We start from the raw sequence: 15,976 nt of genomic DNA, 5'->3' as shown, positions 1-15,976 counted from the left end.
CATCTACTCCTGATCCCTATGCCTGACCATAGGCAGGGAGAAGGAGTAAACTTCTGTGTCAGCTGATTCATTTCTGACCTCTTCTCTATATCCTTACTCTTGGTTTCTGCACAGTCCCAGGAAAACATGGGAACCTGCAACTCTAGACCATTTGGAGTAATATAGTGATGTAGAAATTGAAGGTTTAGTATGTGACTCCTTGTCTACTTTTATATTTTATTTTTTACTTTTCAGACTGTTATTGTGTGTGTGTTCTGTTAAGTTTTCTAACATTAGCAATGATAACTTGGGTCCCAAAACAAATTTTCTGCAGCATGGGCCTGAACTTACCATACATTCTATATGCTATCTGCTAGATTCTGTCACGAGTGACATGTTTGTATGAATTTTCTTGAAAGTAAGTTTGCATTCACTTACTATACAGAGCTAGCATATTTCTGAAGTTGAAGTAACCATTTTCATGCATAGTCTAAGGCAGGGGTGCCCAAACCCCGGCCTGGGGGTCACTTGTGGCCCTCAGAGGCTCCCAATCCGGCTTGCGGGGAGCCCCCAGTCTCCAATGAGCCTCCGGCCCTCCAGAGACTTGCTGGAGCCCATGCTGGCCCGATGCAACTACTCTCAGTGTGAGGATGACTGTTCAACCTCTCACCTGAGCTGTGGGACAAGGCTCCCTCCACTATTTGCTGTTTCACATCTGTGATGCAGCAGTGGCAGTGAAGGAAAGGCTGGCCTTGCTTTGTGCAAGGCCATTTATAGGCCTTGAGCTACTGCAAGACCTTCATTCATTTGTATAAGTTCCATCTCTAATATATTCATTTATGCAAATTTATTCAAATTTTAAATGCCCCTGACACAGTGTCAGAGAGATGATGTGGCCCTCCTGCCAAAATGTTTGGACACCCCTGGTCTAAGGGCATGGGCCAGCTTTTTCCACCTAGGCACATGACACTCATTAGGGAGCAACCTAGACATGCTCGTGCCCAGTGATGTAGGCTTGAGTCTTGCAGCTCGCTGCCAAGTCAGACTTAGGTCCCACCAAACACTGACTCAGGCTCAACTTGGGACCGAGAGGCAGTGACTTGGGACTCGAAGCCATTTTTGCATCCAAGTCACTGTGTGCATGCTTGCTTTTTTCCTGGCGCTTCTGTGTTGCATCGCAAAACCTCCTGGGCAATCTGAAAGCAAGCACGATCACCCAGGTAAGGCAGGAAGCGACTGCCAGCCTTGTCTGAGAGGTTGTGCTGCTGCTGGTGGCTCAAGGCTGTCTGCAGCACTTTGATCACCGCTGATCAGCTGTGTGGAGGGAATCAGGCACCTGGAAGTGCCTGCCATGGGGGGGGGGTATTTACAACTCACACACACACACCACCACCACTACTTCCCTTTTTGGCTCAGAGATTTGAGACTTGTTTCAAATTTGAGCAAGGGCTTGAGACCTGACTTGAGACTTGGGGTTAGGAACTTGAATACTTATTCTTCAGTGGTTTGGGTTGCTGAATTAATCATGGAATTGGGGTTTATTATATTACTTACTCAGTTTCAGACTCTGCCTGCTGACATGCAGTTTTATTTAGGGAGACCCAAAGGAAGTGATTAGAGAATGTGGGGTCCTAGAAGAGCCCTCAGCTACTTTTGTCTAAGGGCTTTTGTGAGCCCTGCCAATCTTATCTCGAAACCAAACAGTTCATTTGAGAGGTGGAGACTGCAGTCAAACTATATGAGCAAATGTGGGGCAGAGGGGTTGCAGTGAACATTAGCCAAGGTTTCTTAAGGATTTTTGTGAGACATGGACCAACCTGGAGATACCATAATGCTTGGTTTATAGTGGCCACTGCTGTCAAATTGAGTGTGACCTACCTGCAGCAGTGCACAATATATGAGCAGCCCCTTTACATCAGAAAACTCCAGTAGCAGAAACAGTAGCTTCAAGTAAACAATTCCTTAAATCATTCTTCTAAAGAAGGGCTTGATCTCCCATTGTAGCTGTCCAGCAAGTGCAGCTGAAGACTGAGCTGCTAAATGGCTAGCATTTTAAAATACCAAGCTGCTTATTAAAAAGCCAAAGTGTGGGGATTTAGAAGCTTAGCTATAAGCTTTTGTTTTGAAAAGCTTTGCTGTGGCATTTTGGGCAGGGAGGGAGGGAGCTGACTAGCTGACTCCTCTTTCTGAAGTCATTAACAATTTCTGGGGTTTGGAACCTTTCAGGGTTAGGAAGGAAGAACACAAGACAATGTCATCTCCATGTTGGAAGTGCTTGAACTTGTTATTAAAAGTTGTGGTAGCTTCAAGTAAGGAGATAGGCCTCTTCATGACATTTTTGAATGTATATTTTATTTTTTGTGCTCAAAATAGTTTTTCCTCCTCTAAAATGTATTTTAACCTCTCCTGTTTAAACTGTGACAGCTCTCTGCATATTTAGTGTCCCTTGAAAATTCTGCTGAGTCAGGCAGCTTGGATGCCTTGGTTGTTAAGGAAAGAAGCTGAAACTGGTAAATGCCTTAGCTTGTATGAACTGCCTTGATTTTTGAGAGGGAAGCATCATGTGGAAAATGTATTATGTCCTCTTCTCTTCCCCCTCCCACCCCCCACTGCTTTCTGGTCCCAATTCCACCCTTTAAAAGCTGTTTTCTTTAAAGAAGAATGTTCAGACTATGTATTCAAGATGATTTTCTGTTGAATATCTTCTGTATTAAATCTCCAAAATAACTTTTACAACCTGGGGTAATTTAAAACCTGCTTGAGACTTCCTTGGAGGCATCTGATGAGAGTAAATCTTAAATGGCAAAATAGTCAGAGGATGTACGTTTACCTGTATGGATGAGAGAGCCATATGTGCAACTTCTTCTGCGTGAAGCAGCCTTGAATGGAACATAACCACAAAAGGACTTCTGGGTGCAGTCTTTACTCAGATAGTTCCTAGCCTCCACAGCAGCTATGTGAGATTTTTCATTTGGTGGTTTACTATGTGCAGAGTTATGTACTGAGAAGCAGAAGCAGTTGGAGTTTTATGTTGCTATTTTTAGTAAAATGCCTGAAAAAGGAAACGAGAGGGAGACTGGGACAGAGACAAACAGTCGCTTCTGAGCATCTCTCCTAATGTGACTAGCATTTGAGCCAGGCAAATGGCATGGCAAAATGTTACATAGTTGCAAAACCACAGGGAAGCTTTCCCCACCCCACAAAGAACTTTCTAGACATTAAAATGGAAGCTCAAACCAATATATGTATTTTATTTTTTACATTGCATATTCAGATACTATAAGGTCTGGAGAAAAAGTTAGTGCTGGTAGTGTGAGGATTTAGGGAGAGAAGAGTGGTGTATCCAGGAATTGCCTAACTAAAAGAATGTCATGCTTTTGTTGCATATTCCTGGAAAGAGGGCAGAAAGCATACTGCTCATTGTAGTAAGTTGTCCATATTGATATGTTTCATCCTGTGTCTTCCATCCTCAATAATACTCATGAAGTTTTGGGTGTATTCACATGAGGATTTTTTCCTTGCCACATGCTGGCATAAGCAGAAACTTATAGACATAGCCAGACTTTGAAGGTCTTCTTGTGAAATGTGCATAAACGTCATGAAACAAAGTCATGGCACCACTGGTTTTTAGGTTTGTCGAGCCCAGGTTGGTCCTTGCATGTGGTTCTGCTGTTTGCAAGACTAATTTGCACATGAGTCACCTGTGTATCTGTAGGATGTATTTTTCAAAACATAAAGCCAGAGACCACACTGATAAGGAGAACTTCTGTTAGTACAAACTCTTATTCAGGTAAGGCAGGGCTTTTCAGACTGGGGTGTCGCGACGCCCCAGCCTGTGGGCCCTGGCCTCTGCCCCCTTAAGGGGCAGGGGCAGCCTGGAGGCAGGGAGGAGGCAGCGGCTCAATCCCCAGAATTGCACCACTCAGTGGGCTGCAGGGGCTTGGGTGCACTTACCCAAGCCTCCTGCAGCTCCCCAGGGGTGCAGGGAGCACGGCGCGACCTATATAAATATCCATGCCATTTTCTGCTGAGGATTGCCTCCTTATTGTGGCTTGTTCAGAGTTTCTACTTGGGTAGCAATCCACCAGGAGCCACTTACAGCAGCATTTTATGAGCCAGTTTTGTCCAAAGTAAAATATACTTTAAAAAATAAAACCAGGAATGTAGGTTTTTTCCTAATAAATGTGTTAATAACAGAATTCTTATTCAAACCAACAGCTCAAATTTATTTTCTTCTTTCTCATTAGGTGAGGCAACAGTAAAGAAGAAACCAGCTCCAAAGACACCACCCAAAGCAGGTATTATTTAGAGTATTATTGTAACTGCAGAGAACAAAAAATGCAGGAAAATTTTTTTGCAACCCATTTTGAACATCTTTGTTCTGCTCCTGCTTGGGAAGACTGAAGACTAAGAACAGCATTTCTCTGTTGTTTTATTCATTCATAAGTGTGGTGGCATTGGACTTCTATAGTTTTGGTGTTATGCCCAATTTTTCTACTGAAGTTTACATGTTCAGCACTTTAAAGAGAAAATGCAGTTCTCTAAAGGAGGAATTCTCAAACTCCCCCTTACGTAAACCTCCCTTCGTTTCTTCCTAAGTCAAGAAACAAATAGAACTAAACAGAGTCACAATTCAAAAATCAGTCTTGTCTCAGTCACAAAATCATGCAGTTCATGAGTTTCTTCTGTCCTAACAAATTGCATTACAACCTGTTGCATGCGGCCACACATTGAATCAAGCCACACAATTAGCTCAAATACAGTATACCAGCCATGCCTTGTGACCAGCCTAAGGTGCTTGATCCCCATTACCATTTTTGCAGTCACAGATAGTTGGAAACATGGGGGTTTACTGACATCCCGATGGAACACCACAAATTGCTGTTTGGCTGCATTCAGTTTGGATAACAAATTGTATGTATCTATATTGATAAGGGCTGAAAAATTCTTGATATGGATCTGAAAAGGGGATCCTAGGTTTTGGCTGAGTTCTTTTCACAATTGTAGCTCTGGATAATTGAGTGGATAGCTAATTCTCATTTAACATATCCATTGAGATACATTTATAGATGCTTTTTAAACAAATGTCTATCCACAGACACAGAACCTTGCATTGAAAGCAACCCCAAATCTGTGAAGAGTGGGGTGGGAGGATGGCACTGATTGGAGATGAAGTGCACTTTTAAGATCTCCACCATCATCCATCAATACACCTGAGATTTTAGTGATTGGCAAGAGGCAAGGAATGGCTTCCCATTCTGGGCCAATCAAGTTATAAAAAGTAGGATGCAGGCTGACAACATCCTTGTTGCATTCCCCCCACCCCCAGCAACAGACTGCATTTCCTCTAAAGGAAGCCCTTTCTTTATCAGCTCTCCCCCCTCAGATTGTTCAGTTTCCAGAAGACCAAAAAGTGCGGGCTGGTGAATCAGTGGAGCTGTTGTGCAAAGTAACAGGAACTCTCCCCTTGACATGTACCTGGATGAAATTCCGGAAGCAGGTGATTAAATCTTTGGTTTTTCTCATAATTGTAAGTTGCATGATTGCAGGTGGAATCTGGAGGAGCAGGGCAAAAAGAATTGCATAGGATTGTTCATGATAGCTAGGAATAATCTCTTTCATTCTCAGTCTTCAGGTTTGTTCATTTAGGGCACAATCCTAACCAGGTCTACTCAGAAGTAAGTCCTGTTTTGTTCAATGGGGCTTACTCTCAGGAAAGTGTGGTTAGGATTGCAGCCGCAGTTGGCTGCCGCTATATATATATTATAAAACCAACACGTTTGTTCATCTGCTTCAGCTAAAGGGCCTTTTATGCTATGGAAAAACCGTTACTGCAATAACTCTGCAGCATATTTGTCCATGCTGAATTATTGCTGATTCCCAGTCAGGAATGTAAGGTTGGTGAAAGGCCCCTGTGGCATCTTTGGTGTTGTAATCTTCTTGAGAGAAGATCAGGTTGTAAGCTTCTTGAGAATAGAGACTTCTTGTTTTGGGGTGTTGGTTGTTTTTGCATATAAAACTGTTGAGGTGCCAAGTACACTGAGGTGCTATGTAAATTATTTTCTTACTCACATCAGTAAATAACTTCCTATTAGACTACTGCCCTCTTCTCCCATGATAATTCTCTCAGCTCTGTGATGGATATGATTCTTCTTCCATTGTTAGTCTAGTCTGAAGGCAGGCAAAAATGTTCTTCAGATCTTGGATTTGAAGTGCTGTTCATCTTGCCTCAGGGCACAGACTTGTAAAGCCAGACATATGCTTATGCTGTTATTATTTCACTTCTAGGATAAAAGAGAGCGATGAGCGCTGCATGCTGGGGTTTACTTGTCATTAACCACTCTTCTGTGTGGGGCATATAAATATGTTCCTACATTTTTTAGTTTCACCAGCCTCTGTTTTTCTTATTAAAAAAAATGGAATTGATAAATATGGCTTAATTTCTTCCTGCTGCTCTATCTCTAGTATCTTTACTAGATCTAGAGATACTATCTCTAGTATCTTTACTAGCAGGAATTTCTTCCTGCTGCTCTATCTCTAGTATCTTTGAATGCAGCAAAAAAACCCTATTATTGTTCCCTTTTTTGGTACACTTCAGCTTAGATTAGTGTTGATCCAAGACAACACGTGTTGACCATTTAAGTAGAATGGTAAGCACTTGGAGATTAGTTTCTTTTCTACTATTGCCTTACTTGCTTTGCATAGGAAGGTTTCTTAAAATGCAATCCTGAAACACTTTCCTGGGGGTGAACCCCAATGAATACAACTTACTTCTGAGTAGATGTTCTTAGGATTGCAAATCAAATTTGTACTGGGTACAGCAGATAAGAACAGAAGTTGATTTTTAAACAATGTTTCTGGGTAGTAACAGAACTGGTGTTCCAGGCCTAGAAAGGAGAACTAGAAATCTGGCACATAAGATCAACACTAGACATTGAGCTTTCAAGGATAAGTTAGATGAGACTTCCAACTCCCATGATGGGAAAAAATATGCCTTGGCTCCGCCTTCTTGTTTCCTAGGAAGATGGATAGTGCTGATAGATCCTTTCCAATATCCTTTATAGTGTCCTCACATAAGGTTTCCATTGGTTCTCTGGTCTTTATACCCAACAGACAGTTCTGACAGGTGCAAAGTTTGCTTCATTGGGTCTTTTCTCAACACACTTGAAATGTTTTTCAGGATCTGTTGTCTTGCCCCGTATTGGTTTCATTCAATGAACACCTGCTTCTTGCCAAATCATCCCCCAAAGCTATACTTGTAAGGAACCCACCACACATGTATACTGAAGAGAGTCTGAGAATGGTGCATAATGCATTTGTTTAGGTTTCTTCTGTTGCTCAGGACTATCAGGATTTTATAGTCTGCAATGGAATATGTAAAGACTTGCATAGCATTAGTAAAGGAACTGAAAGGAAGTGACAAAATAATATATGTTTCAATACTAAAACATGCAGCTACTTTCCTTCCCCAAGATACTGTGCTCTTATTACTGGCCCTGCAGGAGCAGCAACATTAGGATAGTTTTTGTAGGCTTTTGCCAAAATGGGATTTGTAACTTAGACCTCCATGGATCTTTTTTAATTGTCTCAAGATGTATGGCAGGAAAAGCCAAGCTAAATAGCCTTCATTTTTAATAAAAGTCTGTGGAAAAGCTGGAGAAGCTCTAACAGGAAGTGAGACTGGGGGAGGGAGGTCACTGGCATTGCTGTCTATTTTCACATATAGAACACACTGTGCTGCTTTTTACAGTTACAATGCAGCGTCTGCCTTCTTGCTGGCCTCTGTTGCCTAAACTTCACAAAAATGCCATTCTAAGAATTGACATTTTGTCCTGTTCCCATCTTGGCTCTATAAAGAGATGATTGATAGCATGCAACATGCTTGTACTGCTAAATGAATTTTATTGTTAATTTTGTATTTATGCCACTCTTACTTTTAGCTAGCTATAATTAATTTATGTAAAAGCATGCTATGTCATGCTCCTAAATTTTGATCATATTGGGTGGGATTGCCAAACCAAAGTTGTCATTTTGTACAGTCCTTTAAGGATTACTAGAGAATGGGTTCCAAGGCGTCATGTGACATCATGCAAGTTACTCGATTGAGGTTGCAAGCTATTATACTAGAAATGACTGAAGGGCTAATAAGGCATAAGAGATAGTTAAAGGGTGATTTCGAGGTTACAGGATAAGGCAGACTATTGGGTCTAACTAAACATAACTTTTTGTTCTATTTGGCAGTGCCTGTTTTGATTTCCTTTAATTTGTGTTTTCAGAAGGCCTATCTTAATCTATCCATTTTAACTTGGCAGATCCAAGAGAATGAACACATCAAAATTGAAAATGCCGAGAACAGCAGTAAGCTAACTATCTCTTCAACAAAGCAAGAACACTGTGGATGTTACACTTTGGTGGTAGAAAACAAGCTGGGCAGTAAACAAGCCCAGGTAAACCTCACCATTGTAGGTAAGTACATTGAATTTGATTTATTTGTTTCTTTATTTGTCAGACAGTGGCATGTTCGCATAGGACTCTCAAGGCTTAGTTTGCTCTACTTAGTCTTCTGTGAAAGGTGACAGAAAGAGACTTTTAGGGTGCAATCCTAACTTGCCCTGGAAACAGGCAGGCCAGTGGGTCTGCACTGCATCCAGGGCAAGTTTGGGGCTGATTGCAGGCCAGCCTGGGGCAAGGGGGAACGTTATCCCATGACATGCTGCAGCAGCCCCAAGGTGGCACAAATCCAAGTAGTCCAGGACTGCTCTTGACCACCCGGGAATAGGGTCAGGATCAGCATAACTGCTGGATCCTGACCCTGTCTCCCGCTCCCCGCCCATGATCCTGCCTGCCACCTGCCTCCCCCCCCAGCCCCCAAGCACCTTCCTCTCGCCTCCTCCTCACGCACACCCCAGGCCGCTGTGTCGGCTGAGCTTCTGGAACCAGAACTATATATTCTATCTGTAATAAAGCTTTCAGATTATGTATTAAGACTGTATACATTTTAAACTCTGATAAGAAGGAATAAGAAGCATATCCTCAAGCAAGAATTCAAACAATATCTTCTGCTGAACATCATCTCTTTGTAATAAGCTTGAATGGTGTTGTACAGAAGATTCCTCAATTTTTTAACTAATAGAATAACTATATTGCTACTCCATAGCTGTACCTTTGACCAATGCATAATCTAAGGCAGTGGTTCTTAAACTTTTTAGCACAGGGACCCACTTTTTAGAATGGCAGTCTGTCGGGACAAACCAGAAGTGATGACTTGGCTGAAAGTGACATCATCAGGCTTCAAACCTAAGCCACAATCAGTGATAGGTCCCATTATACAGCATGCTTGTGCTATTTTGCATAGCTGGGAATTTAAACATTCCAGCTTGGAAGTCAAAGCAGACTTGGATCCTTCTTGAACCACACAGCCCTCCCCCTTTTCCAGCTTCCCATCTTCCCAACTGTTCAGGGCAAAGCACCAGGCCTCTCTCCCACCAGGAGCTCGCACAGCCCAGCAGCTCCTGGATTTTTAGCTCTGTATTTTCCAATGAACTAAGTGCTACGTGACCAACCTGAAATAAGCTCGCAACCCACCTGGTGGGTCCCAACCCACAGTTTGAGAAACATTGATCTAAGGAATGCTTTTGTATTGTATAATATTGTATACTTAGTTCTTTAAATGTTGTCAATTATTTTAAATGGAATCATCATGATTCCTTAACCTAACAAAGTCTTTTAGAACAGGCGCTGTTAGCTCACATTTTAAAGACCTACAGACTTGACAAGAGAGAACTAGGTATGAAAAGGGTAATAAATGGTCATCTTAAGGTGGTCCTCTTTTTGTCCTTGCTGGAATGTGAATGGACATTGATTTATCTTAATTTGAAAATAAGCAGTTGGCACAAGGGCTGCAAATAAGTCTTGAAGATTTTCTTTTCCTGTTGGATAAAGATATACGGTGTGGTTCAGTATTTAGCATGCAAGCTTTAAGGGCCAGGATAAGTTCAAACCTTGATTTAGAATGGATCAGGGATCGGCAACCTTAAACATTCAAAGAGCCATTTGGACCCGTTTTCCGGAGAAAAGAAAACCTCGGGAGCCACAAAACCCTCTTGAGATCTAAAATGAAGATAACACTGCATATATAGTTTTTTTTTTTTTACCTTTATGCTATGTATAAAAAAACTATAGTGTGTTAAAATCAATGGGATTTCGTTTGACTCCAAAGTGGAGTCAGGGGAGGAAAAAAAACGACAGATGCTGCTTTGTGCTGAATCGAAGCAATGGGAAGACTTATGCAGGCTTACTCAGAAGTAAGCGCCTCTCTGATTTCCATGAGGCTTCCTCCTTAGTCAGTGTGTGTAGTATTAGGATCACATCCTCCACCCTCAGACTTCTTTTGGGAAGTCTGCCCTGTCGGTTTCAGAGGGACTGACTTCCATGCTCAGGCACACTGACCAGGAGAGAAATCGCAGGAAGGCCAGAGGGGCTGATTCCGGAGTCAGATCCCAATCCTAAGCATGCCTACTCAGAAGTAAGTCCCATTCAGTTCAATGGGGTTTACTCCCAGGAAAGTGTGGCTAGGATTGCAGCCTCGGGCTGCTGGAAGGGAGCTTGAATTGCGCAGTGTACCCAGCTAGGATGCTGTGGCTGTCTCCACTCCCTGCAGGCGCACTCCAGGGAGCTCCAGGGTCGGACACCCCATCTCTTCTGCAGTGGGGGGGGCAACATTAAGGCAAAGGGCGTCACGAAGCCTACCAGACTCAGAGGGATGGAGCCGAAGGATCCCCCTGCCTGCTCTGTGGGGGAGGGGGAGGCACCGGGGTGAGAAGAGCCCAGCCTGGGCGCAGGGGAGGCGCACGCGCACCTCGGACTGAGCACTCCAAACTGCGGGGAGGGGTCGGAGGAGGCTTCGGAGGGCAGCTTATCTGCCTCGGAAATGCCTTTATATTTTTACATAGTAATTAGTTTAGCAAAGGGGGTGACAGAGAGGTGCTCTCTCACCCCCTTTGCCACTTTCACCCACCCTTCTCTGCTGAGCCCATGCGCCACCAGCTCTCCCTGCCCGGCCACAGAGGTCCCTGCAAAGCGCCCCCGGCGCCTGCCACCAGTGGCCCTGTCCCGCGGTTCAGCCCCCTGCCCACTGCAGGGAGAAGGAAGGAAGGGTGCAGGGAAGAGGTGCCCGGCTGCCCCCTGCGCCTGCTGGCAGTCGGGCGCCTGCTCGCAGTGGGGCGTGGAGAGCAGGTGTGGGAGAGCACCGCTGCCCCTTCCTTTGATGCTTCCCCGCTGAGCCCATGTGCGGCCGTGCCAGCACTGCCAGCCCTCCCTGCCCGGACACAGGGGTCCCTGCAAAGCGCCCCCCGTGCCTGCCACCAGCGGCCCTGTCCCGCGGTGCCTGCTCACAGTGGGGCATGGAGAGCAGGTGCGGGAGAGCGCTGCTGCCCCTGCCTCCCGAAGGAGCTGCTGTGGGCGAGGGCAGCGCCCCAGCCCCGCACTCACCAGCAGCCAGCGCCCGCAGCACATCGCGCCAGAGAGAGGCGCCCTCGGGTCTGGGCTGGCTGGGCGGCGGCCACAGGGAAGGCGCCCCGCTTCCGGCCCCCACTTGGGAGCCACAGCAGACCGCTGAAAGAGCCGCATGCGGCTCTAAAAACACAGGTTGCCGACCCCAGGGATAGACCATCTGACTATTATATAAAACTGTTAAATCTGTACTGGAGATCACTCTTATTAGGGAATTCCTGCTTTAAATATGTGCCTATAGAGATATTTTCAGACTTCCAGCTGTTTTGAGCATCTGGTTCAACATGTTGCAATTGTTCAGTACACAGACCCTTCAAGTTATTAAATACCAAGAGCAACCACATACATACACATGTATGTATATATAAACAGATTTCTAGCCTGCCTTTCTATCCACTAGCACGGAGGTGTCAAACTCATTTCATATGGAGGGCCACATAGTATTCATGATACCTACTGAGGACTGGAAGTGATGTCATTAGGCAAGAAGTGATATCATTAAACAGGTCATAACCAAAAATAAACACTTTTTTCTCAATTAGCAAATCATTAGCTGCAAATGACAGAAGAGAAGGTATATGAATTGTGATCATATTTCAAGATATGGGAGAGCCCAATTTTCATGTGGGCTGCCCTTTCAGCAGTAACACCTCAGCACTACTCAGCAGCTGAAAGCCTGAGGGCCACATAAAAAGCTTCTGCAGGCCGCATCAGGCCCCAGGGCCTTATGTTTGACACCCCTGCCTAGCATATTTGTTTTCAGTCACAGTGGGATTGGCTTCCACATCTTCCACCCTAGAATGAATCAACGGACACCCTCACCCTATACCTGATGCCTCCTCTAGAAAGAAGTACCACAGCACCTAGCGGTTGGCAACAACACCCTTCTCTCTTGTTCCCTGTTTCACTTTTTTTTACTGGGTAAACTGGGCAAGAACTGGAAAAGGGTATCACACTGCCACCACCCAAAGCTATAAAGCCTAGATAAAGAGAGGCTACCTTGGGAAGGCCTCTTTCCCAGTTTAACAGGGAATCCCAAGATTTGTGGGTTTCCTTTAAAACCAACTAGTCACAAAATGTGGGCAGTCGTGGCAACTCATTCCCACCTGAGTGAATGGAGACCAGACAAGTAAATCAGAAAGTAAATAAGTTTATTACAAGGGTTAAAAATCAAAACAGTAGAGGAGAAAAAGGAAAGAGATAAAATCAAGCCACTGATTTGACTAACAAAGCTGGTTAAGAATGCTAAGACAAGTGGGCATAAAACAAAAACCCTGATGCGACCTCTCTGGATACTCTCAGTACCTTACTGGCTCATGTTGTTCAGGGTCCCGGTCCTAGTATCCACTGTTACAGTATGATGAACAGGCAGGGCCCCATTTCTCACATCAGACCAGGGCAAATGTGCAAAAAAGTGTATGTAATCACACGTGGGGTTGAACGGGGGGGGGGGGGAGGGGGTTTACCTGCGGTCTTGAATTGCCAGCTCTTGGAAATTAGGTGAGAGTCATGGTCTGATGAACTAGCTCAGAATCAGGTTCCTTGTTTTCTGATCAGTATGAGAAGAAAATGATGCTCAAAAAAATAAAAAAGGATAGCTATTTTAAGATGCTGAGGTATGACAAAAGCCTCTGGAGTGTTAGAAAGGCCTCAAATAAGGGGAAATCAGGGATATCATTCGAATGGAAGACTCATGAAGAAGAGAAGACAAAATCATAAGCATTTTGAAAAAATTAGCATGTTTCAGGGTAGATGGGAAATGGATATGGGCAGGGAAATGGAAGTTTTCACAAAACTGCTTGCCACTCACCTTTTTTTGACCATTGCTACCTGTCTCATAAGTCACTTTCTTGGGGGTTGTAGCCGCTGGTGGATGCCTTTTTTGAAGGGGGCTTCTTGGTCTCCGGAATAGGGACAGAAAGCATTACCCTGTATCTGAGTTCATGCAATACATATAATTACATGGCATCATGAAGCAATCAGAGTGAGGATAATACTTCGTACACTGAGAAGCTCTCAAAGTATTAAATGTGGAATCAAAGTTCACTAAAGATAGAATATTGAAAGAAGGTGCTCATTATGAGACAAAGTTAGGCTCACAATGGAACATTAAGTATGTGCAGATACATCCTGAGCTTCAAAGAAAAAACTAAAAACAACTTTCCCATTCCTGTCAGTCTATGTTTATGCTAAAGATAGAATTCATTAACATCTATGTGGAATAATGCCTTTAAATTACAACCCTTTCCTCCCTTGGAAATATAAGCTACAGAGTGCTTTTTTCCAGTGGAACCAGAGTGGTTTACAGTGACCCCCAAAGCCCTGAGAGCGGTAACTTAGAGTTCAGTTATGGCCTTTTATGGTTTCATTTTTCTCCCCCAGATGAATCTCAAGCACAGCCTTTGCCAGTAATGTCGGCATGGACATCATCCAACTGGCTTTAGCAGTATATTAAATACCTTCTCCGGCTAAACAGCGTAGCCTATGAAAAGGAATTAATTGTTGCTTTATGTCTGCTCTTCATCTGGCAAACGAATATCTCAATAGCTAATAATAGTTTGGAACAGTAATATGATAACCAAAATTAAAAAGAAGCCAAGGTATCTCTTGAACAGAAGAGAATCACCTTAAGAAGGCTGTTTCATTTCTGAAACAATCTTTCTGTTCTGGCAAAATAGTTCCTTAAAATGAAAAACACTCTGAGTAAGCATGTCAGTCTGAAGCTTTAGGCCAAAGGGACAATTTCTAATACATCAGACCTTGCGATCACAGATTGAATGAAAACATATGCTAGGAAAGTTCCACTAGCCATAGTACAAGTGTCCAAAGTTACTAAATTTATTATATGTCTTTGGACCCCTGTAGAGAGGCATGTGGTGCAGCAATTGTGGGACTATACTGCTTTTTAAATGCTCAGAAGTTTTGGATTGTTTTGAAGGCAGCCTCCTAGTCAGTGTTCCCTGTCTCTGGAAAACTGGAACACCAAAAGAAGACTTTCAATCAGAGAGATTTAAATAAGAAGGCTCATTGAGACCCACTGTTCTCTTTATGCATCTTGAGGTGCTTCAGCCTCCTTTCTGAATGTTTGAATCTGCTAGATCAATTACCTGATGTTCTTTTCATTGTTGGTTTTTTTTTTGTTTCATATTGCACTTATGCAGAAGTGGCCCAAGATGAAATTATGCTCCTGCGACCATTCAGACTGCCTCCCCAGAGAAGCCTTGCATGCCCCACACTGCTCTTTCTGCTGCTGCCCCATCCTCCTTCACATTGTTCTGGCCACTTAGGGTAGCAGCCAGGTGGTCAAGCAGAGGAAAGAGGGGCAAGGCAAGGCGTGGCAGAACATGGTGGAGTCCTCCTTTTACCTCCAGTGCTGCTTCTTTCTCCTTCACCACCCTGTTTGAAATAAACTAGATAAGCAGGCTCTACTCATTTTGTTTATTTTGAGCAGGGTGCCCTGGAGAGAGGAGGCAGTGTTGTAATTCAAGGCAAGGGTTCAGGGGTTGGGCTGTGTATCACCATGCCCTGCCTGTCCTTGCTAACCTGGCCACTTTTCTAAGGAGCTGGGTAGGTTAGGAAAAGAGCAAAGGGGCAGAAAATGGCAGTTTAGATCTGCAAGCATCCATTTAATTTTTCTTGTGTTGGTCATTGGGTTTCTATTTCCATTATGGGGAATACTTTATGCCAGTGTTTCTCAAACTGTGGGTCGGAACGCACTAGGTGGGTCACAAGCCAATTTCAGATGGGTCCCCATTCATTTCAATGTGTATTTTATTTTTTCATATATTAGACTTGATGCTACTGTGGTATGTGATTGCATTTGGGGAAATGTTACAGATCTGTGCCTTTAACAGGCTACTATGTTTATGCTTTGAATAATGATAGTCAATGGGGCTTACTCCCAGGTAAGCTTGGATAGAAATACAGTCTAGAATTGCTAAAAATTTTCCTGCTTGGTAATGTCACCTCTGGCTATGACATCACTTCCAGGTTAATGACATCACTTATGGTGGGTCCTGACAGATTGTCTTTCTAAAAACTGGGTTCCAGTGCTAAAAGTTTGAGAATCACTGCTTTATGCAGTTCGCTTGGAAACACCAGGCCTAGAATGAACCAATATGAGATCCACTGAATTTGTATGTACAACTTAGTTACTCATTGCAGAACACACAAATATGCAAAGCTCCTCAAGATTTCTTGCAGTATAAGATTATGAAATGTTGGATACATTTGTGAGAGACATACACACACAACTTCTGTAATGAGAACAGCTAAATTGAATGCTTATCTTTTAACTGAATTTTTGCATCAGACCATTTCTGTTTGCTGCTGAAGTTTTGTGACATATTTTAAGGCGACTTTTTAATCTGTTCCTGCAATTCAAATGTACATCTTGGATTTTAGTACTAAAAATCTCATCAGTTCATTCCAAGGCAGAGGAAAACATCCTGCATCTTTTTCTCCCTTCCTGCAGTGGGGTTTCTCA

General features: G+C 43.5%; 1 protein-coding gene across 1 annotated transcript in view; it reads left to right on the top strand.

Annotated features, from left to right (window-relative positions):
* The window catches only part of MYLK (myosin light chain kinase), a 246,000-nt gene that overhangs the window by 195,782 nt on the left and 34,242 nt on the right, over positions 1-15,976 (top strand). Inside the window, exons 21-23 of the mRNA XM_066621393.1 lie at positions 4,227-4,277; positions 5,352-5,479; positions 8,292-8,445. Coding sequence (XP_066477490.1) covers positions 4,227-4,277; positions 5,352-5,479; positions 8,292-8,445 — 333 coding nt within the window. The remainder of the gene's footprint in view (positions 1-4,226; positions 4,278-5,351; positions 5,480-8,291; positions 8,446-15,976) is intronic.

The sequence above is a fragment of the Tiliqua scincoides genome, chromosome 1 (genome assembly GCF_035046505.1).
Source record: "Tiliqua scincoides isolate rTilSci1 chromosome 1, rTilSci1.hap2, whole genome shotgun sequence".
Classification (NCBI taxonomy): Eukaryota; Metazoa; Chordata; class Lepidosauria; order Squamata; family Scincidae; genus Tiliqua; species Tiliqua scincoides.
The sequence above is the reverse complement of the archived record's forward strand: the minus strand, read 5'-3'. Positions and strand labels throughout refer to the sequence as shown.